This window comes from Epargyreus clarus, unplaced genomic scaffold, assembly GCF_041222505.1.
Source record: "Epargyreus clarus isolate Ecla_fem2 unplaced genomic scaffold, WU_Ecla_fem_2.2 ptg000006l, whole genome shotgun sequence".
Lineage (NCBI taxonomy): Eukaryota > Metazoa > Arthropoda > Insecta > Lepidoptera > Hesperiidae > Epargyreus > Epargyreus clarus.
Window position 1 is genome coordinate 11,163,446 of NW_027332214.1, and position 22,982 is coordinate 11,186,427.

Sequence of the window (22,982 nt, forward strand, 5' to 3'; positions counted from 1 at the left end):
TCTATAGCTTTTTATTATTCCACAGATTTGGGAACTTTCGTGAACAGAGTTCATGGGCAGAGAATATCATTAAGCATTGAAATCATACTTTGCTGAATTAAAGGCGATGCAATTTAAAAGTAACTTTTGTACGTCTCTATAATTAAAGCAACCAAAATAAATAGCTTTCACCTTCCACTGTAATACCTATCCGAATAAATATTAACAAATATAGTAACCAAATCTATCCATTGAAATTAATCAGTCAGTCAAACAGTTTAATTGCGTAGGCAGTTGCAGAAAATCCAAAACATCAAATATTTTCCTCCATTAGAGAATAAACGTTCAGTGATGACTAAAATATTTATCGGGAATGTAATGGATAAGACAGTCAGCACTGACAAACTTATTTTTTTTTTGTTTAATTTTTTTATTTTGTAATGCATATGCTACATGCATATGCATTACAAAATATTATGTTACAGATTATAGAACTCTAGACCCCACGCTAGGATTCCCTGTATCGTGGGGACTAGTCTCTTCCATCGTAATATGAATACTTAAAAAAGAAAGAAAAGATATATATTAAACTATGCATGTTAATGATGTACTAGATAAATATAAAATTAGGAACTTACAGTATCATTAATTATATCAGTGTGTGTTTTATGTGTGTGTGTGTGTGTGTATGTGTGTGTGTGTGTGTGTGTGTGTGTGTGTGTGTGTGTGTGTGTGTGTGTGTGTGTGTGTGTGTGTGTGTGTGTCCGCGCGCGTATATATGTTTGGTTGTGCGTTTTATATGAAGACGTTAAATTCTTTTTTTTTTTTTTTTTTTATAATATAGGAGTAGAAGACGAGCATGCAGTCCACCTGATGAGGTCGGTCACAGATGCGCCGCTACCCCTGAGGACTAAGCTGGAACGCCTCGGAAAAGTCTGTCTCCCTTACCACACCCTTCAAACCGGAACACAGCAGCGCCTAACACTGCTGTTATTAGGTAGAAATAGGTGTGGCGGTGGTGCCGCCGGAGTCGAACCACAAAGGGTTCTACCACCTTCAAAATTCGACAAAAGTCCACATTATCACAAAATATATATTTATACAAGGAAAATGGTCCTAACATGCGTCACTATTTACATTTTCTACAAAAAGTTACACACAGATACACCATAAAAACGTACGTTTACCAGAGCGTGAATAGAATGCATAAAGGGGGATCCCAAATTATAGTGCACGGTTGCAACGAAGGCTGTATTACACTTTATATTGATAGTTACCATGCAATTACAGGCTTTTCCTATGACGTGTGCGGTCTGCGAGACGTGTGTACCTAATGATGATTACTGAGATAGTATCTTTTTGAGTTATGATGATACGGTCTTTTTACTGACTTTATATAACATAGAGAATGTCCTCAATTTGATGTGCATTATTTATGTTTGCAAATATATTTCCATTCTTTCCCTTATCCTTTTTAGATCCCGCACTGGGGATGAGCCTCAACCCACAAAAGGAGTACTTACTAATTAACGTTCAATCCTTGGTAATTAATTAATGGACGAATAGTTCTAAAATTCCGTTAAGGTAGATTGTTCATTATTGCAATTTCAGATGGTTGTTTTACGGTCGGCGTTTAAAATGGACATTCTTCTCTTGGTTACTTCATAACTACCTAACCCGTTAAGATGAGGATTGATAATGGGGAACCCTTTCTAAAAGACCAGGACGTATAGGTACATTACAGCAGACTAAATATCGTCTCTTATTGATAAAAAAAAACAATGTGAGCCGTCACGGGACGCCTGCCAAATGTGAAACATTGACATTATTTTGTACAAGTAATACGCTGAAAAGAACATATTGTGATAGGAACTAAATATGCCATAATGATAAAATAAAATATTACGATTTTTGCGCATGGCGATGCGTCGCCACACCGTACACACTACTGCATATAGACTGTATATATATACCATCGTATAGCATCGCCACGGCATGCGTCGCCACGACAGAAATCGGTTTTACGTGCGGCTATAGATGTTTCACATCAAAAATCAGCTAAAATATAAACACAGAAAAAATTAAACTACATTACATTCATCGCCAATATTAACATCCATATTCATAAAAGCACCGGATTAGGATGCCCAGAACTTCGGACAAAGAACATTCCACACAGAAGATGATTTCCTAGATATAAAGTGAACTTCCCGAAGATAGTTCTTAAATACAAAAATACTCCGAAAAATACTCGTACAACTGTTCAAACTACAAAACATCCCTATCAAAACACCTTTAATGATACAAACTTTAATAATCACCAGTTTGATTGTACCATTACCGTTTACTTTCCTTCCCGTTGAAAACAAGCGAGTTTCGTAAACAAACCATCTGTATTCTGGCCGGGTTTCGAAACGATCAATATTCAGCGACAGAAGATACACTAGTAGACTCTACTTTGTAAGAAAAAGGTTTTATAACAATAAATTCTTAGAATATTCTACTTGCTATAATATTTTACTATTTTTAATAAATTCCAAGGTGGTACCAACATATTTCTGGACACCTGCTCTGAGACAGTCGACTGCGGACGAATATCTTTCTATAAATTGAGGCGACCTGGAGGTACTCATGTAAAATAGCATCACGAACCGGCGATCGACGTGTTTTCCGAAGCACAAAATTTAATGATTTTGTAGCTAGCGCGGTCACCCATTCCGATATTTCTGACTTATCTAATGACAAGCCCTGACCGTGGTCAAAATTGTTGACTTCGTAGATCGTAACCGATGCTATGCGCGTAGCTCTTACGTCGTTCATTTGCTACAAATCAGACTAACTTTGACTTGTAGCTAATGATTCAACATCGGAATTAGCATAACTATCCCGCTCAACTGATATTTACGTTCGTGTCTCAAACAGATTAAAACCGTCATCTTCGCATGATATGCGACCAATAAAACCGTACAGTTGACAATTATTGCACGTTAAAACGACAAAACAATGGATTTTCTTGTAAATGATGAAAGGAAGCGTTATGGGCGCTTTGCGTGATCACCGTGTTTACAAGATTATACTTGTTCTTATGTAGTTTGTTTCAGTAACATTCTTTGCGCGATTTTCTCATAAAGTAAGCAAATTATATTGTAGTCTTTATACGGCCCTAAAGTCTGTATTTTAATTGTCAATATAATAATACAATATTACATGTTTAGTGTATGTACACTACTCAATGACATAAAATATTAATAATGTATGGAATTGATAAGATTTATTGGTTTTTAACATTATGGTTCAGGTTCAGTGTTTATCACCACGAAACAGAGTGTTTAACGCACACAACTTTATGTCAATAATATTTTTGAAGAAACAGATAATTATTTCAATGATTTTCTGAACGACTAATAACTTTTCCCCGAAAACTTATTGAATGAAAATGACATATTACAATTCACATTCCGAGCTAACATCCATTAATCACTTGACAAGTGTCAAACGCACGAATTTAGTAGAAAGGGCGACTAAAATATTTATTTTGATAAATTCGGCTCTTTAATAAAGACTCCGAATACAGGCGGTCACCTTGGAACAAACAATGTTACGAATTATCGGAATTCTGTCCAAAGAGTCTATGTTCAGGTAATATTATTTTCATACTCAATCACAATTGTGTACTTAATAAACGAATATATTTCTGTAGTATTATGTTATAAAGAAACCCTTGTTACTTATGCCTACTTAAATTTCATACACCAACATCGAATAGATATTTGGAATATAGTATAGTATTCAAGTTCTACTTAAGGTCAGTTACTGTTGCGTTTTTACCTTTGACAAGTAAGTAACATCTCGTGTAACTGCTTCTGCTTTACTACATCAGCCTTTCCCCAAGACACATCGCAGCATAAGAGTACTGAGTGAAAGGGTTTAGTGATTACTACAAACTTATACAAATCTCTATACTAAACAGACAGATGTATAATGTCACTGCGTTACTCATGGGACTACCAACTATATTTATACCTTACAGAACTCGGTTCGATTCTTTGACCATCGCCAAACATCTCCCGCCCAGAAGAGCTACTCTCTCTAACCATGTAGTAAGGATGCGAAGCGACAAGGCCGATGTTTGCAGCGAAGTGAGAAGAAAACCAACAGTTCCTCTGCACGGCAACGAGGCATATGAAGTTGGGAAGAAACGACCTTATTCTCCGTTTCATGCCCCTGGCCAGGTAATTACTATGATATAAATATTATACATCGAATAAACGTTTTTATTATTAAATTGTATCTAATTGAATCAAATGATAATAGGCACTAAGGAATGATTTTTAGGCGCTGTGGAAATGAAAGATGATGTACAGTAAAAAAAATGCTCTTAAAACATTTTTCAAATATCTATATTCAGATCTTAATTATGATTTTTCTTAAGAGTTGTATGGTATAATGATAATTCAAGACTAATAAAACTAAGCTTCAGTAATTCACTCTTCAGCTACTAGTTAAAAATTATTAAAGATTTGCTTTAAGACAAGAGGAATATCATAGGACTTAAGTACAGCCAATCATATTATTCAACAATAAAATAAATCTACCATCAATACTAACATTGATCACTGAAGCGGTCATAGGATAACACATTTCATACACGTGCCACATATCCACACGAGCGGCTACAACTAAACCAATAATACTAAGCCGAGACACATTTTATTCCACATCTCGCATTTTTATTCCAATTTGCTCGTGTCATTTCAATAAAATGTTGCAAACATGAGGCTTTTATCCACGAGATACATAAAGGGAATGGTTTAGTATGAGCATAATTCATATTTTTTGCCTCGTTAAATATATATAGCGAATAATTTCCTTGAGAATAAGTTCGCATACAGTATTAATACCTAGTGGTTTCGAATGCCGCCAATCAAAGTTAAAGGTTTGAATGTTGATTTCCCAAAAAAATAGCACTTTCTTTAACAGTGAAGCAATGAGTAACTAGGGGAATCACGATTTTTTTTGTTAACGAAGGGGGAAACCTTCAAAAGCTACCCGGTGCCGTGGGGTTAGGAATGCTCTAACAAGAAGTTCTCAAAAGTGTGTTAAGTCTTATAATCCGCACTTGGAGATTCACTACGTTGCTGACTTGTCGATGGTACAAAAATGAAATAATTCTCCAAAAATCCTACATAAGACCCACCACATCGCCGTTAACATATTTATTCTTAAACACTGTTTTCCTTTTTGTCTACAAAAACCCCGACTAGTTAATACAATTTAGGGGCAACGTTTTACCAAATTTCCAGTCTGATTTTACGTCGAAGTACGTAAACCCCGGCTCCATTACGTTCAAGCACATTACTTACTAAACCAGTTACGTACTAAGCTCTCGTACTATATAGAAGTTCGAGTGTCTATGCTATCTGCGGGCCCGTGTAATCCTGGATTCCGGACTCAATCCGGACGCGCGGCGAACCGGACGAAAACGGGAATTACCGTTCGAGATCTATGTCTGATTGGAAATAAGTTTTCTAAGGATAAGCCGTTCTGGCTCGCAAGAATAGTTTTGATACCGTTGTTACATCGGAACTATCGGAACATCGGTTTTTCTAGTGGAGTGGAGACAGAGATTCCTTTCAGATCTTAATGAATATAACAAATGTTGCCTTTTTAGGAATACATAAGTGTCTTAAAAAAATACGAGTTTTCAAAAGTGCGAGTGGCACTTCTGAAAGTAAAGGTGCCACCGCAAAATAGATATCTATTATTTTTTACTTATAACTTCCCGTTAAAGTATGCCGGATAATCAGACTTAAAAATACCATTCGATTCTCAAAGCGTGGGTGAAATGAATTAAAGGGGTTGAATTTAAAGAACCAATTATATTATTCCTTGTTATTAGTACACACCAGCTCGGCCTAGTTATTATTAAATAAGATATCGGAGTTTCTAAAAAAAAAACTAAGACTACATTGACGCCGACTTTATATACTTGTGTTAGGTAATAACCAATTACCTATCTAATAAGATTGAGAAAAAGTTATTTATTTTGCTATTTACTTGAATAGCAAAGTTGATTGTTGCGGAGATGATTCTAAAGAAAAAAAAGAAAATATAACAATTTGCCGCAAGAAAATAATGTCTTCATTTCATCTATAATGTGCCTCAAAGAAAACTAGACCGGAGATTGGAAATTCGCCCATCCGTTAGACAATACGGCGTCCCCTCGATAGACCTAGAGTTTAGATTTTAGAATTTTATTTTCAAACTAAAATTTTTTATTTAGAATAAGTTTGTAGGTAGTTTTAGTGTTAAGTGGTGTGCTCTGGTTTGAACTATATAGTAAGGTAGAGACGTAACGTTGTTCCAACGTAATCCTCAGGAATTCTCAGGAATATTAATGCATATGTGGCCGTTCGCAATTAGAGTTTTTAATTTTATCTGAGATTAATTACTATATCCTTGGACTATAATGGCCATTTACTATCACGTTTGGAATACTTCAACAAAATGAAAGAAAAAATTCTTATAAATATTATATGGATGGGCTGGATACCTAAACATACATAACGCAATCAACGAAACGAAATTAAAGAAAACCAAGAATCAAACGTAACCCACGCGCTACATACAATTATATAACCTTACCCTAAACCTCACCCTCCGATTATCACGAGAGTAGGTGTATTAGAGGGCGAAAGATAGGGTAAAATCACAAATAAACAAGACTTCCGCCGTCAACCCTATTCGAATCCAATTACGTGAGAATTGGGCGGAATTCCAACATTTCGGCAAAAGCCGTACGAACAAGACGGGGTACGAGATTAGGGTTGCACCCCTCAAGGTCAATCCTTGGGGATGAACAGACAAGTTTGGTTAATCGCTCGGTGATGGCTTCCAACGATAATGAGACAAGGGATAAGAGGAAAACTTGGAATTGGAGTGTCGGAAGTCAATATCGTGCTTAAATACAAATCCAAAACGTGTTTTAGGGGGAAACCTTCAAATATCGTAAGGAAACCTACATGTATCCTTTTTTTTTAATGAGGGGGATACCTTCAAAAGGTACCCGATGACGTGGGAGCGACGCCGGGTTATGTGGGATTTTTACCGCACTAAAACCCCCCCGGTGGCCGTCCTCAATGCTTGTTGGAGAACTCCGGGATCTCCAGTGCGATGCCCAACGGGCTCTACCCTGGGGGAGCAGTTTTCGCTCCTCCCACACCATGTAGTGTTTACGACGGTATGCGACCACACATACCGCCGTCCTTCCCGGGGTCGCTTGCTGGACGGTTCGAGCTCCTACTCTTGCCGTCCGCAACCCCGGAAGCCCCCTTTTAGTCGCCTCCTACGACAGGCAGGGGATACCGTAGCCCTATTCTAGTCCCGGAACTACAGAAACAAAATGTAGTAGATGTCTTATGACAATTTATTACCTATAGAATCCTTGACACTGATCAACTGACATTTAGAAAGTCTTTAATTAATTCAGACTTCCTGTATTTGTTCATATAAATTGCCTTACGATATTTTTCTACTCGTTAAAATTTATAATTATGTAAGCGTAGTAAAAAGCTACGAAACCCATCCATTCCTCTACCTCTAGAGTGAAATAATTTTCTTTTATAACTTGCAATATTGTCTAATGAAGGTATAAACGGTAAAAATAAGTTCAGCAAAAACGGTTTTAAAGACCGAAAAGTATAAAGTAAAATTAAGCGTTGTACGTGTAGACATTATTCATCCTGAAATAGTACATTACAATACGAGGACGAAAAATTTTTTTCGTCCTCGTATTGTAATGCAGGCCGAGCCGCAGGCGAGGACTGCAATCACACGAGTCAGAAAAACATTTTTCGTCCGCGTGTTGTATAAAATTTTATATTACGGGGTCGGAAATTGGGGTTTTGCGCACGCGAAGCGTGCGTAAAACGTCAATTTACGCACGCCGTGATATAAATATATTTTCTGCTTTATTTCACAGGTATCGCAATCTATTATCTTCTTCGCCTTTCAGCTCCTGTGTTACTGGACAGGTAACAATAGAGGAGATTAATTGTGGAGTTTAATCTGTCTACAATGTATAAAGTAAAATTAACTTTGCTAACAAAAGAAAAATCATCCAGCTACGAGGCACTTTAGAACAATTTTATAGAAACGTTTTCTTAACCTTTCGATAAATGTATCGCTATGATTGCGATATAAATATCAACAATTTACGTCTTCTTGTTGCATTTATATGTCAACGATGACGACGGTAGTAACGCCGATTAACATCCCTTGAAATCCTTGTCTTTTTTTTGTCAAACTCAGTATTGGCCAAATTTCATCCAAAAAAGAAGTTTAAGCCAAAGTTGGGTATCGGGTGAAAAACCACTTTCCGTTGGCCACCTTTTTTTTGATTTATCTAAAAAAAGGAAACTTTATACATCTAATTATAACTCAGCTACCATGCCATTAAGGATTAAAAACAAAAGACCCATTATCCGAACCGCTGCACACGACAGAATTTATCTCAGAAAGCACAATTTGTTGGAAAATTCGAATTATTCGTCTCATTGCGGTTTTGATGGAGGTGTTAGGGACGATTTGCCTTTATAATTGTGAATGGGTCCGCCGCCTCCACGACCTTTGTATTTTATTCTATGTCACTCGATTATTACCTTTGAAATATTTGAGGTAATGAAAATTTTCCACCTTTTCCAGTATGTTTGCTGAAATTGCCTTCTCGATATTTATTTAGATTTATGTGTTTGGTTAAAATTTCATCTATATATAGCGTTACACATTTATATTTGAAGAATATATATTTGTTATATTAATAAGCTTAATTGATAATCGATTTAAATCGAGGTACTTCTTATTATGGTATCGATTTGATGCCTTACGTTTTATATTTTAAGCGAGAATTGTTACGTTCATTCAAAAATCTATTTCTGGTCGCCCAATAATGATGCCGCTTCCAAGCAAAATGAGAAGATCACAACACCGGCGCTTGTTATCTACGACCAAGTAAAATTATATCAGGAATCCTAAAGCCACTACTAATGCGTTGCTACTGTTATGGACTAAACTGGAACAATTTAATTAATTCATCATCCTCATGTACTACACTTAATGATATTACAGAGCAAAGATCATTGCTATTGGAGGAAAAATATACAGTTGTATTGTCGATCCACAAAAAAATCTATCAACAGTTGAATTCTTTTAACTTATTCACAACCTGCATCCTATCTCGGCTTAAACAAATACGTAATTCAATCATCCTATCCACCTTCATCAAACTTTCATAAACGCGACGTGGTGGCAATAAATTTTAATACTTAGGACGTTCAAATAGAGGCCGGGCTGAGTTTTTTTCGCTAGGGGATGCAAATTTATTCGGAATGTAATTTGCGACGTTATTAGATACCGGAGACCGACGCTATCTGCGTCTCGGATCGAGTATTTCCACCACACCTACCTCGCTAACTTGATTTAGCACCAACTCTCGGGAATTTCATTTAGATAAAGAATGGCAGCGAAGATTGCTATAAACATGAATAACATAAAAATTGCGACGCATCTGATTAATCTAAGAAGAAGGAATTTATAATCAACTGGAATGAATTATGTATTGTTATTATTTGTCGTTACTTCTTTGCTTACTTTCGGATTTTATTTGAGTTTTTCTACAGAATTTTCCAGATTTACCGACCATTTAACACGTTAAGCATAGGGCTCTTCCACGCGTTCCATACGTTCCAAAACTAGTATAACATACTTGATGTAAAAATATCAGCAAAATATTGGTTGTATTTTTTTTACAATATTATAGTAGAAAGCCGTAGCACGTGAACTACTTCATAGAAATAGATATGGCCGTAGAGGATATTGATTTTTTAACAATATTTCTATTCGCAGACACGAGGAGAATGGGTTGTAGCGCGAGCTGATGACATCCTCAACTGGGGACGGAAAAACTCCCTCTGGCCTCTTACGTTTGGACTCGCGTGCTGTGCCCTTGAGATGATGCACTATGCCGCGCCCAGGTTGGTTTAGTCAACAAAATTGGTATGATGATTTCTCTAAACTTATCTCAATGAGTTTTCTATATAGATAACGTGATATCAGATGATCATGTAATACAACGCAGAGTCAATCGGAAGACAATAAAAATACCAACTATTGTATCTGCATTAACATTTTTCAGAAACAGCACTGGATCTATCTTATAACAAAAACCAAAAGTTAATAAACCCTTAAATAAAAAGCGAAAGCTCTAGCTCTAGCATTACAGCATTACACGCAAAGCCAGCAATCTAGACAGAACACGTCAGCTCCATTCAAAATTAAGAACGGATACGCTTTGTTCGGAGCCAATCGTGAAGGAATGATTGGCACTTTGCGAGCGGCAAAGGTTACACGGCGACATTTGGAATTTATTGTGCAATGGGGTTAGAGATCGGGTGTTTCCACCGGATTACTACCTAATGGAGTTATAAGTCTGTTGATAACAGATCGTTCGTTGAATGCTATGAACGAGATTGTTCAGTGCTTAAAGTTTACGTGATGCACGTTTTAAGATAAAATAAGACTTTTGAAATATTATCAAACGGATAGATAAAAATATCTACATAAGCAGTACATAATAGTACCTAAATAGTGTTGAAAAATGTTAAAAAAAATACTCTTCCAAAAAGTTTTAAATAGTTGTTACCAAATGATTATAACCAATACTGACTGCTCAACTTGTAGTTCAAAGCACGATTACTTACGATAATTCACTACTAAAGGTTACCCATGTTAACATCGATCGTGAACGTTGTTGTATAATGTTTAACATGTCGTAAGCAAAACGCCATCACCACAAATATATCTAAAACACAATTTTAATCCAAACCTTCTATGCAACAACATCCGTCAAACTTTTACTACACGTAGCAAGCAAACACGCAATCCACCTGATCTTCAATCAACTCCAGATTGGATGACATTTCTATCTAAGGTCAGTTACAGACGACAGACCTGAGGACTAAGTTGGAACACCTTGGAAAAGCATATCTTCCTTATCAGATCTTTCAAATCAGAACACATCAGCGCTTAAAACTGCTATTATTAGCCAGAAATAAGTGTGGCGATAGTGATTTCCAAATGGACTTAAAAAAGATCCACAACCTTCAACATGTTTAACATGTTACAGATACGATATGGATCGTTTCGGGATGGTCTTCCGTGGAACACCGCGGCAGACTGACGTGATCATCGTGGCTGGAACTGTCACTAACAAGATGGCGCCCGTCCTTCGCAAGACGTACGACCTGATGCCGGAGCCCAGATGGGTGGTGTCCATGGGCAGCTGCGCCAACGGTGGTGGATATTACCACTACACTTACTCTACTGTTCGAGGTTGTGATAGGATTGTTCCGGTAAATATTTTTATTCAAGAGTCAGTTTCTTGACGTCATACTTACAATCTTGGCTGCCACTCTATACACATCCCATAGTGCACTGGTTTGTCCTCATAGCTGGGGAAAGCCTGGAGTTTTTCCACTTCACTGCATCAATAGGAAATAAACGAATTCACAACTTATTTCGACAGATTTTGTTAAGAAGTTGAGGATAGTAATCTTTTAGAACTACATTGGACGGTTGCAGATTTGTTAGTCACTGAGCAATTTTCGTAACTCCAGCAAATATAATCATCGTTGTCATCGTGGCACAAAACAATGAGATTGCGCTGATTTCCCGCGAAACATGCAATCCGATATCAAAGCACAAATCGACTTGTCATGTAAATTCCACTTTTTACAACATTGTTTTTGTATTTTTATTGTTTCTGTGTTTATGTTTGATGAATAATTTACAAAGTATAAAGCGGTGGTGACGGGTTTATTGGCGTGCCACTTTTTATTTGATATTTTCATGCAAGTATTTTGTTATGTAGCGTATGTTTTAAACGGTTAAGATACGATTGTACATGACAGAAAGTCTCTGCATACTATTTAACATTTTCAACTTAAATGTTTGGCTTCCTGACATATTATTTATATTCTAACGTCAGAGCACACTGTTTCTAGCTTTATTTTTAATTTTACATCCCCGTTACAGCTCCCTAAGGAAAATTAATTTTCAAAGGTCTTTTCCTATCCAAGGTGCTCCGAAGTTAAAGCTTTTACATTGTCTGGTAGTCTGACAGTTAGAGTTTTACGGCCGTCATTTTTAATCAATCTATGTGTTTTGCCTACCAAAGGTAGGTAATTTAATAATACTAGAAATTTACACCTTTCGAGAGGCCAAATTTTGAAACATGGATATATAATATGGATATAAATAATAGCAGCTATTGAGATAAAGTCAGTTTAGTTTAGTTTAGTTCTAGAACAAAAGTAATTCAATCATTCTGAAGAAACTTTATACGCAAAATGTTTCACGTCATTACCTGTAAGTTGATCGCGACGGAGCTAAGATTTCTGTTACCTAAGGGACGTACCTAATAGACCGTGACTTAACACGTGCTTTTATTCCTTAGACGAGTGTTGTAGGAACATAAACCACTCATTCTTTACTATTGTGAATTACTTTATGAATACAACGAACGGAGTTTTAAGGGAATTTAGTTAACTTAAAGCAATTGCTGGTAAGAACAAGCAGAAACAAAACTCATTACCATTGCTTTTAAAATCGCACGAGAGGGCGCCACTGCACTTAATGAGGATACGATAATTGTATGAAAAAACCTTTATTATAATTTGAGATACCCTTCTCCACTAGATCTTTCAAATGCGTAGTAAGACAGATTGTAGGGCACAGTGGTTACCACTAGCCCTATCATACTTAAATTTTTCATATCAATACGTTTAAATTAGAGCGGCAGTAACAACCCAGCTGTTTTTATTACATAAAAACCCTACCCACCTGGTACGGCAAACAAAGACCCAGATTTCGTCTGATTACTGGCACACATTCCACTACCAGCGGCCCAATTCTGGAGATTGCAAGTACAACCCGCCTCCCCCTTTTAGCTTTTCATTTTCATAGCACTTTGTCTTGCTATTATCTGCGCTCACTCGCATGACCGAGTTTCACTCTGAATGTAATCTCGACTGAAGTTCTTGTTGATTCTTTTTTTATAACCAAAGAAAAATACTGTAGGTACCGAACAAACGTCGAAAGATACACAAACCGTTTGAGTATGCAAATTAAATGTTGGATCATTTTTCTCTGAAGTGAAATTAGCTAGTATTTACATGTCTATGTATTTCTGGGGAATAGTGTGGAGGATAACTAATAACATACCATTAACTCCCTTCTCACGTATTCGCTAAATACTCGCTACTACATATTTGCGCACACGCATACTCGTAGTAACATTGGTATATTCAACATGAAGTACAAAAACGCCTCGTTTTAAATCGTCCACGAGAATGACTGGTGTGGTGTTGTAAATTGCCTAACGTCTATTAGGCTAATTAATTAATATTATTCTAATTTATAAACAATATGTGGGAGAATCGTCATTTTATATACAAATATTTCGTTTTTAAAATCACGTGATATTAATTTTATTAATTAGCTTACCTGAATCATGGTATAAAAAAGGGGCGTGCAACTGTCAACAGATCAGAAGTTGTCCAATAGTGGGCATGGCACGGTGGTGCTCTGAACTGTTTGGTATTTTGCTTAGGTGGTATTGTTACTATGGCATTAACACTTATTCATTTAATTCTTTTAACTATATTTTTATCAATATTAGTTAAATTAGTTAAATCGAAGTACCATTGTAGATCTATCTACCGGCGCGCCCACAAATATATTCAATTTTGGCTACTAAAGATCGAAATATGACAATTTCAAGCAGGGTCATGTGTAGGGTCAAAAATGGTTGATTTTGACCTTTAGATAATATAATTCACTACTTTTAGCATACTTTAACAATAGTATATAAAGAAATAATAAACGCCTAAACAGTTTTAAAAGTCCGTAACGTCACTTGAGACTAATTAAAATTCTGGGCTGCCAATTTTTAAGTTCGAGGACAATGCGTGCTACATCATTACATGTGCTATATCATAATTTATAATACAACTGTATAAACAAATATATTCAAATTACTTGAATTAACGATAAGCTGCTCAGTACAACTTGACATTCGTGAATAATTCTGTCTAGTAGCAGATTAATAACAAAGAAACAACAACAACAGACATTCAGACGTATTCATTATTATGTCAAGATGTCAAAATAAACGACTAAAGCCTCGCACTTGATAGAATTTTGATTACCCCAGCCTTTGATATTGAAATAATTCGGAACACAGCTAAGAAAACATTTTCAATTTAATCGTTAGTGAAATTGTACGGGCAATTTCCTTCCACTCTTAATTGGATTTTATTTTCCGGAGGGCTATTTCTTTTTATTTTCGCCTAGTGTTTTTGGTTAACGTCGAGCTGTTTGTTGTGCGAAAACTAAAGCTTCCCAGATTTGCTTTTTGTTTGGTAGCGAAAACAAATTGAGATTTTGCAATGTTTACGCGAATACTCATTTTATTTACCTCAGTTTTTTGAGAAAAATGCAGATCGGCGAATTATTTGACTTATACTGCTACGGAGAATTTCTGTTCTTTGTTAAATTTTCTATTAAAGAACCGTATCTCTCTTTCTAAATACGTATTATGTACTATGTAAATTTATCGTCTAATATTATCTAATAACATACCGTTTTATATGGTTTCTGCTACTTAATACAAAAAAATAATTCTGAATTTAAGATGTTGAACCCATGTCGTCAGGTCGACATATACGTGCCTGGGTGTCCACCGACAGCGGAGGCGCTGCTGTACGGAATGCTGCAGTTGCAGAGGAAGGTGAAGCGCATGCGAGTGGTCCAGGTTTGGTACCGGCATTGACGGATCCATTTTCAAAATACTTAATAAATTTCATTTCAATATAGAATAATGATTTTTATTAACATTATTGCTTTCTATTTTTTATTTATTTAACAAAATCCCGTTTATACATGTATTACTACATACATAGTTTACTTAAGTAATCATTATATAGGTATACTACAATTGTTTATGTATGGGTTTATTCCCATAAATGGAAGTTTACTACGCTGTACTAATGGGAGTTGTTGTAGGACAAGAACAAATGTTTCGGCATTGATAAAAGAAAATTCGTTAACCATTAAACCATCAGATAATTAGATATAACGATCGATAAGGAATAAACTCGGCTTTATAGAATAACAATACAAGTATAAACAGGTGTTATCTGAAGTGAGGGACAAAAGGATATAGAGTGCCCTTTAGGGAACTTTTGGAAAGAGGAGAAAGAGCCGTCCAAACTTTGCGTTTGTAAGCGATGTTGGAAAGCAGACCTTTTTCATTGTTTTAACTTTAAGTGCCACTACGTTACTCAAACTTTTATACTGTCGCGTACAAATCCTTGAAACTCGCAGTTTTAGTTGTTCCCAAATGTCAAGGTGTTTTAAAGTACTATAAATCTGGGAGAGTTAGAATAGATTACTTAAATTGTAGCTAGAATAGTTATAATGTAGGTACTAGGGAATTTTAATCCGTTTTAAAAGCGGGTAAAAGTTATAGTTTGTATAATTTAATTTCTTAAGAAAATTTAGTCAATAAGTTCATAATTAAGTTTGTTTTCATATGTGTATTTTTGGATTTCATTGTTTATTATGTGTTAAAATTTGTTGTTGTTGCTTAAGTTCTTGAAATAAATAATCTATCTATGTATCTATCCATCAAATATAATGTATGTTTATTTTTTTTGTGAAGGCAAATCCAAGAACCTCAAAATTATTTAAGAATTTCTTATTCTTATTAATATAGGTGTTTACAATCATAATAGTATTATAATATTGCAGATTGCAGTGTCACCTAAGTCTTAGCTAAGTTAAAGTGTCAAGTCTCTACCTGATTCAGAATTATCTTAACCCCCGCCAATCCACCTCACATAAAAAAACACATAATGTAGCTGAAATCTAATTGTAAATTGTTCCAGTTTAGATTTTCGGCACCATCGCCGGATGTCGTTTAAACCCGGTCACGTCCAGCCCCGGGGACTGGCCCAGTTTGCACTGTACGTGGGCTTGTGACAAGATTGGAAGTTACACCGAGTAACTTAAGCGAAATATCGCCAATTATTTATAATAACAGTAGATGTTTGTTTCATGTTGTTGTGAACGAGCTTCGTTTTAGATCGAGCTGTAGTCCGTGCTTTCACGTTTAAAGTTTAAATACTATGGAGATTTTATGTATTTTGGCGCGGATCTTTAATTGCTAACTGCTACTAACCCTGTCAAAGTAGGTTCACTCGTTTCGGACATAAGTCAAAACAAACAAGACAGACAGACAGACGGATGTGCAAAAAATCACATGAAACTGGGTTTAAATGTCGGTAAAATAGAAACCGCGTAGCGTGAGTACTCGTGTCATATTACGATATTCCAATTAGCGAAATCTACCACTAAAATATACCTGTCTAGATCGACGGATAACACCTTTATGTGGGTATTCCAGGGGATTCAGTGACATTTGAACATCAAACAGTTATTTGGCAAAATTTATTCTGATATGATTCCGGAGAAACCCTTATAAGATGTGTGGTACGTTAAACCCAATCACGTTCGAAGCCCCTAACCTCTTCGAGTTGCCCCTTCAAAGTTCGAGTTTGCGCTCGTTAGAACCATAGTACCTAGACAAGTTTTAATCGATAATTATAAGTAAGTATTGCCTTAAGGAGTTTTTGTAGATGTAGAGTATGTGGAGTAATATTTTAGGAAAAAATCTTATATGTTATCATCGTTAATAAGAAGCTTGGATATTAACGATATCACATTTTTATAACGTTACATTAAAGTAATAAGTGACGCATTTGATACTACAGTTTAAAAACAGATGCGGGTAGGTGAAGTGGGGACGACACCTTAAAGGCGCTCGAATTAACAGAGAGCGACATTCTGGTCGGAGACTTCAGCAAGAACAGTCGAATAACGGAGATACTTGTGTAGTTATAATACTTCTAATCACTAGTGTGAACTTACTTACGTATAGTTATTATATCGTTACTCTGTACCTTTTATGTGACTATAAGATTACACGCCTTCAAGACCTTCAAGATGACTTTTATTTAATATCAGAAGTGCTCGTGAAGAATCCAGCTCGCAATCATGAACGGCGATTCGTAAGTACGAACATCCTTGACACAGGACTAAAAACCGTGAGTTAAAACATTATTTTGTCATATGTGAGTTCAATCTCGGTAATAAGTAAAAATGAAGGTAGATAAATGTCTTTGATGTAAGGGCAAAGTATTTGAATGGATAGATTGAGACTAGTATGTTGAAAACAAGATATAATTGATTAATATAATTATTGTTACTATTATAATTGGAGGCTCAATTTAAAAATATATATATATAGTACAATTGTGCATACCGATAATTCTTAATTCTGGAACGAATTGTCCTAATTGTTACATAAATTAACTAATAATTAAATGATATGTTAATACCCTCTGAAAACAACTTTAATCTTCTCAAATTACTTGTTAACATTATAAACTGAAGAGTTTACTTCAAAATAAGTTCATTTTCTGTGAGTGTCTAAAAAAAATTTTTTGCAAAGCAGTTCTTGTGGTAACTCTGATCATTTGGCTATAGTCTGTGGTGTGAAAAGTAAATCCTAATTGGTCTAAAGGTACAACTACTTATGAAATATATATAAATACACCAACTTATGAAAATATTTTAAGGGTCTTTATTCTTAAATGTCAGGCTGTATAGATATAGAGAGGCATATATGGGAACCTAATGGTTGTTAATATAGGCTAATGTACGCCATAAATTGCATACAGATTAGACTTGTATTTCTTTTTGATAACTTTTAATGTTGAATCAACTAGATTTACGTATATGCGTTTGTTATTATTGTATGGAAGGGACTATGCGGTAACAACAAGTGCAGTTACAGAGTACAGTATACCTACTTGATATAACTGACACGTTTATTAGGTTGCAAAATTTTGATTATTCATAATTGTACAGAAATATATAATATCTACGTGGTAAATATTTAACTGGCTGCAAATAAGTATCACGACCACCGTATTGAGTGGCTGATTGTACCCACGAGGGAAATGGTCAATGAGTTTAAGGTTTTATGTTTATATGGATATAAATTGGCTTTATTTAAAAATAAACTGGCATTCACATCTACATTGTTCACATTTTCATTTTATAGATCAATGAAAGTTTCCTTTTGATTTCATATACTTGATACGTATTTGTTATGAAAGAAGCAAGGAGTACGTCGCCAAATTTGAGCTTTCCATCAATTCTAGGCGATCTCGCGCAGTACTGTGTACTACTGTGTTTTGACACCCATAAAGTATAAATGCACATCAGTTAATGATCTATAAGAAAACTGAGAAACTTATACGCTGCGGTCTTTGGAATATAATATTTAAAAAAAAAAGAGTCTCCCATTCTACTTCTGACTGACTCACTTATACAGAATATTAGATGTCTATTTTAAATTAATTATGCAACGCTTCGTTTTGTATTAATATTTCATTACATCTCTTAATTTGAAAACTTTAAATTTGAATTTGAAACATTACACGTCCTTTTTGTTTGAAAATTGGGCACTATCAAATACTGGTAAATGAAGTTTTGTACCTTAAACGTTGAGACGCTTAGACTATCGATATTATCAATTATGTGAGCCACTTACGAAATGATAAACGGGATCCACTTTGTATGGGATTCAGAATAAATAATTTTAAATAAAATAATAATAATAATAATAAATTGATGCTTTTATAACTTGCGCTTAGTTCTATTTACAAGTAACAGAAATTAAGTTATTATACGTATTAAGTGAGAAACGGTCACTGAAGTAGACATAAATTTAGATAGTCTCTTGTATACCATATTTAAAATGAGTCTTGCCTGCGACCTTGTTCATGTGGATTCAGAATATAATTTGAATTGCATTTTTAAAACGAGTCTTGCCTGCGACTGTGTTCATGTGGATTCAAAATATAATGTGAATTATACAATGCCGTCTGTCAAGATCACGGAGTACGTTGGTAATTTGGAATGCTCCATTACCTGGTCATATAATGTTTTAAAAAATGTAGGTATACTTTTGATATCAACTTCGTAGTTTCGGTTTTAATGCATTTCCAAACATACAAACCGACAGAAAAAAATCTTTTTCAAATATATTCGATGTAAACACGTGAAGATTTCATTCTTATTATAGGTATATCATAGCCAAATGAATAATAATGTTGTTTAATAATATAATCAAATAAAAGCATAGGTACATTTCGATGGGATTTTCTTATACAATAATTTACTTTTCATATGGATTTCATACGGTTCACAATTGCGTCATGACTAGGTTTTCTCTATAGAAACATCGAGCGTCTCCTTGAGAGTGTTGGTTGTAAATGATAAATATTATATTAATATAATATATACAGATATTACGCACTAATATAATTTTTATTACAAACTATATAAAAGTCAGGTGAAGCCGAGGCGTTTGAAATATATATAATAAGTATGAATTGTTCGGTAATAAGGTGCATCATAAGATAGTTTGACACTGTTTGTTTGGCTGGCTGGTATAAAATCATGATCAACTTTAAAGTACCTTTTTCAGGTCATAGAAATTTTAGGTTGTGATTGATAAGGAGCCACATGTTATGTAAAACAGTTATAGTTTTAAATCTGACGATCCTGATGAGACAAAATTAGAATTGGACAAGATTATTAAAATCATGTCATGTCATAAGTATTCAAAAATTTTAAATTAATCAGACCGTTCAAAGTAGGTAAAAATCGGATTCAAATATTCCGTTACATACATACAGGTCAAGTTAATAAAAGCGTGGCAAAAATAAAAGCATGTTTAAAAAAATATTTTATCAGTTGTAGACACAAATAAGTATAGTTAAATAATGGCCGGTTTCTGAAGTCATTTTTCTTGGTAGGTAGTTTACGAGTATGTATTCAATAACACTATCCGTTTGATAACTACGGAAAAAAAATCCGCTTCCGAGGAACTCAATGTAAGACAAGCTCTGTTTAAACTCCGTTTAGATTAACGAACCATTTTAATGTGTTTATTCTTTCCATAACATAATTTGATATTTTAAAAAAAAAAAAAACGACGTTTACGTAAAGTCTAGCAAATCTTTCTTAGTATAATGCATAACTTTTACAATAAAATAGCCCCCAAACCATATTTCCTTATGGGAATATTAATTTAAAACTTTTGGTGAAATAAAAAAAAAAAGTTAAGTAGTTAAGATTATTGCACAATTGACAAGTATGTCGCTGACGTGAACGCATGGGTCCGTTAAGCTTTGTTAATTAAATTTTGAAATTCATGTAATAGTATGTATTATTATAACCGAATATAAATTCAATTTAATGTATTGAATTTTCTTTCTGACTTTCAAGTGGGTTATGTAGCCCTACTTTGAAAGAAATAATTTGAATTTGTGATAAATAACGAAAAAAAAAAATGGGTTCATACAACTTATTACGTGTTATATTGTGTGAAATTCATGGTTTACCATTATTTAGTCTTTAACTTTAATATAATTCATTTCAAATATAAACGATATATTATTATTTTGATACTGCTTCATCAGTTGATAAAAGACGTACGTTGGAAAGGCAACTATTTGTATAAAATAACATTGTAATAATTAAAAGAAGTACTAAGTAGTAATATAATAATGTTATAATAGTATTTTGAGTCGCACAGATTCATTTAGTGGCCAACTATATATCTATCTATCTATCAGTATAACAGTTATTGAACAGGTTGTTGAGCATTCCGAAATGCACTAATAAGATAAACGTCGTTATTCTGATGCGTAACTTTATCGAATCAATAGTTGTTAGAGATTTAACTATTGGACTTAGAATCCAGGCATAAATAAAGTGGGCAGCTAGATGTTGTCATTACTGTAGGTGTAGGAAACTTTGTGGTTTGATTTTTATTTATCTGGAGTTAAGATGGATTAGTGCAGATGCCTCGAGCAGTGTGATGTTCACGGGTGTCTCTTGGTGATGCATATGGTTGGGTTGACCCAAGGCATCGAGTACCTTGAAGACACTAAGTGAATATTGCATTTTTGGAGTAAATTTGAGTTGAGCACTGGCCGAATGTTATCGTAAACAAGGTACAAAAACTGCGGTGATACATGACTAGAGTGATCCTATATGAACATCACCTAGTTATAACCGTGTTTTTTATTATTTAACAATGGTCTAATGCATTCGCTTCAATACCTGTCGCGCATATGACATTCATGTAAAGAGTCCTTATGAACTATGCCTGCAACAGAAATCCGTGGTGAACACTGTTGGGGCAGATTTATAACCTAGGTAATATACAACTAGTGTGATTCTATATGAACATCACCTAGTTTAAGCCTTGGTTCGGATCAACAGTTCGGGCCTTTTGCATGCGAGTCGGTATTGCAAGAAAATGCGTATAGTTTAAGCCATGTTTTTGATAAACAGTTCGGGCCTCTTACGTGCGAGTCGGTATTACAAGAAAATGTGTAACTCTTCTGGACTTAGGCATTAAACAACTGGTTTTCTTTTGCAGCTCTTGCATCAGACCATACACGATCGAGGACGAACGTGTGAGCAGGACGGCCGAATGTTATCATCGTTAATAAGAAGCTTGGATATTAACGATATCACATTTTTATAACGTTACATTAAAGTAATAAGTGACGCATTTGATACTACAGTTTAAAAACAGATGCGGGTAGGTGAAGTGGGGACGACACCTTAAAGGCGCTCGAATTAACAGAGAGCGACATTCTGGTCGGAGACTTCAGCAAGAACAGTCGAATAACGGAGATACTTGTGTAGTTATAATACTTCTAATCACTAGTGTGAACTTACTTACGTATAGTTATTATATCGTTACTCTGTACCTTTTATGTGACTATAAGATTACACGCCTTCAAGACCTTCAAGATGACTTTTATTTAATATATAGTTTTGTACTTTTATTTAAGACATTGAAATTGCTTCAATAATAGGTACTAACAATCGGTGTCAGGCAAACAATGTTTTTTTTATTCTATTTTATTTGAGAAATCCCCATTCGCACAATAATTGCTACCATATTTTAGATACCTTCGAAGATGGGAGTTACTTTATTTGCATAAATAGAAAATAAAGAGCATCGAGGCGAAGCTTTTGCAATTCAGTTACATTTAGTCTTAGTTAAGGTATTGAGAAATGTAATTAAGTGAGTTTATAATATAATTCTGGTGACAATGAAGCCCATTTAAGAAGTTCTCTTTTGCATAAATCCATAAGCTTTTTCTTATTTCAAACGAAATTGCCCGAAAATTTCTCCAGACGATCGCTTGAATGTTAATTAGAACACATTCAACATTTAAATATTTGATCTTGAACTTATACTTCAAGTTTTAAAAATACTTATTAGGTTTATTTTAAATGATTTCTTTACTGCTCAATTTAACGTAACGTAACGTATTGTATCAGAACTCACTAACTATAATAAGAATTCACAAAATTTCAGTCGACAGAACATATATCTTCATAATTTACATGTAGAATCAGGGAAAATTATCATTACTTTCCCACTGTTGAGCATAAGCTGTTTCCTCTCAGGATTAGAAGGCTTGAAGTCTTGAGGTCATAGATTACCTCGTTCCTCAAGTGTGGATTAGGAATCTTCACATACCTCTGACCAAACTTGGTTGAACTTTCAGGCACTTTCAGACATCTAATCTTACTATATAATTAATTTCTAATACGCACATAAATACGACAGAGTAGTGATGAATGACTTCGATCCGTGTGCGAGTCGTAGCAGATTGTATTTCAATATAGAACGTTACTTCTGCGTAGATATACCTACGCTTACTGCTATAGAACATAGGTATATCCTTACACACATCAAAGTCACGGAACATACGAAGCAAAGC

General features: G+C 34.8%; 2 protein-coding genes across 2 annotated transcripts in view; one reads left to right on the plus strand and one right to left on the minus strand.

The window, feature by feature from the left end:
- Window positions 1-22,982, minus strand: part of KrT95D (phosphofurin acidic cluster sorting protein KrT95D) — a 154,746-nt gene that overhangs the window by 31,380 nt on the left and 100,384 nt on the right. The gene's annotated exons all lie outside the window — the stretch shown is intronic.
- On the plus strand, window positions 3,445-14,915 carry LOC140742961 (NADH-quinone oxidoreductase subunit B 2). Its single transcript, XM_073074073.1, has 5 exons — window positions 3,445-3,618; window positions 4,010-4,211; window positions 9,883-10,010; window positions 11,162-11,387; window positions 14,750-14,915. The coding sequence occupies exons 1-5, from the start codon at window positions 3,575-3,577 to the stop codon at window positions 14,864-14,866; spliced, it is 717 nt and encodes a 238-aa protein (XP_072930174.1). The 5' UTR covers window positions 3,445-3,574; the 3' UTR covers window positions 14,867-14,915.

Coding starts and splice junctions, on each gene's coding strand:
- LOC140742961 (XM_073074073.1), top strand. CDS start 3,575: ATGTTACGAATTATCGGAATTCTGTCCAAAGAGTCTATGTTCAG. Junction 10,011..11,161: donor ATGCACTATGCCGCGCCCAG/GTTGGTTTAGTC, acceptor AACATGTTACAG/ATACGATATGGATCGTTTCG. Junction 11,388..14,749: donor GTTGTGATAGGATTGTTCCG/GTAAATATTTTT, acceptor CCATGTCGTCAG/GTCGACATATACGTGCCTGG.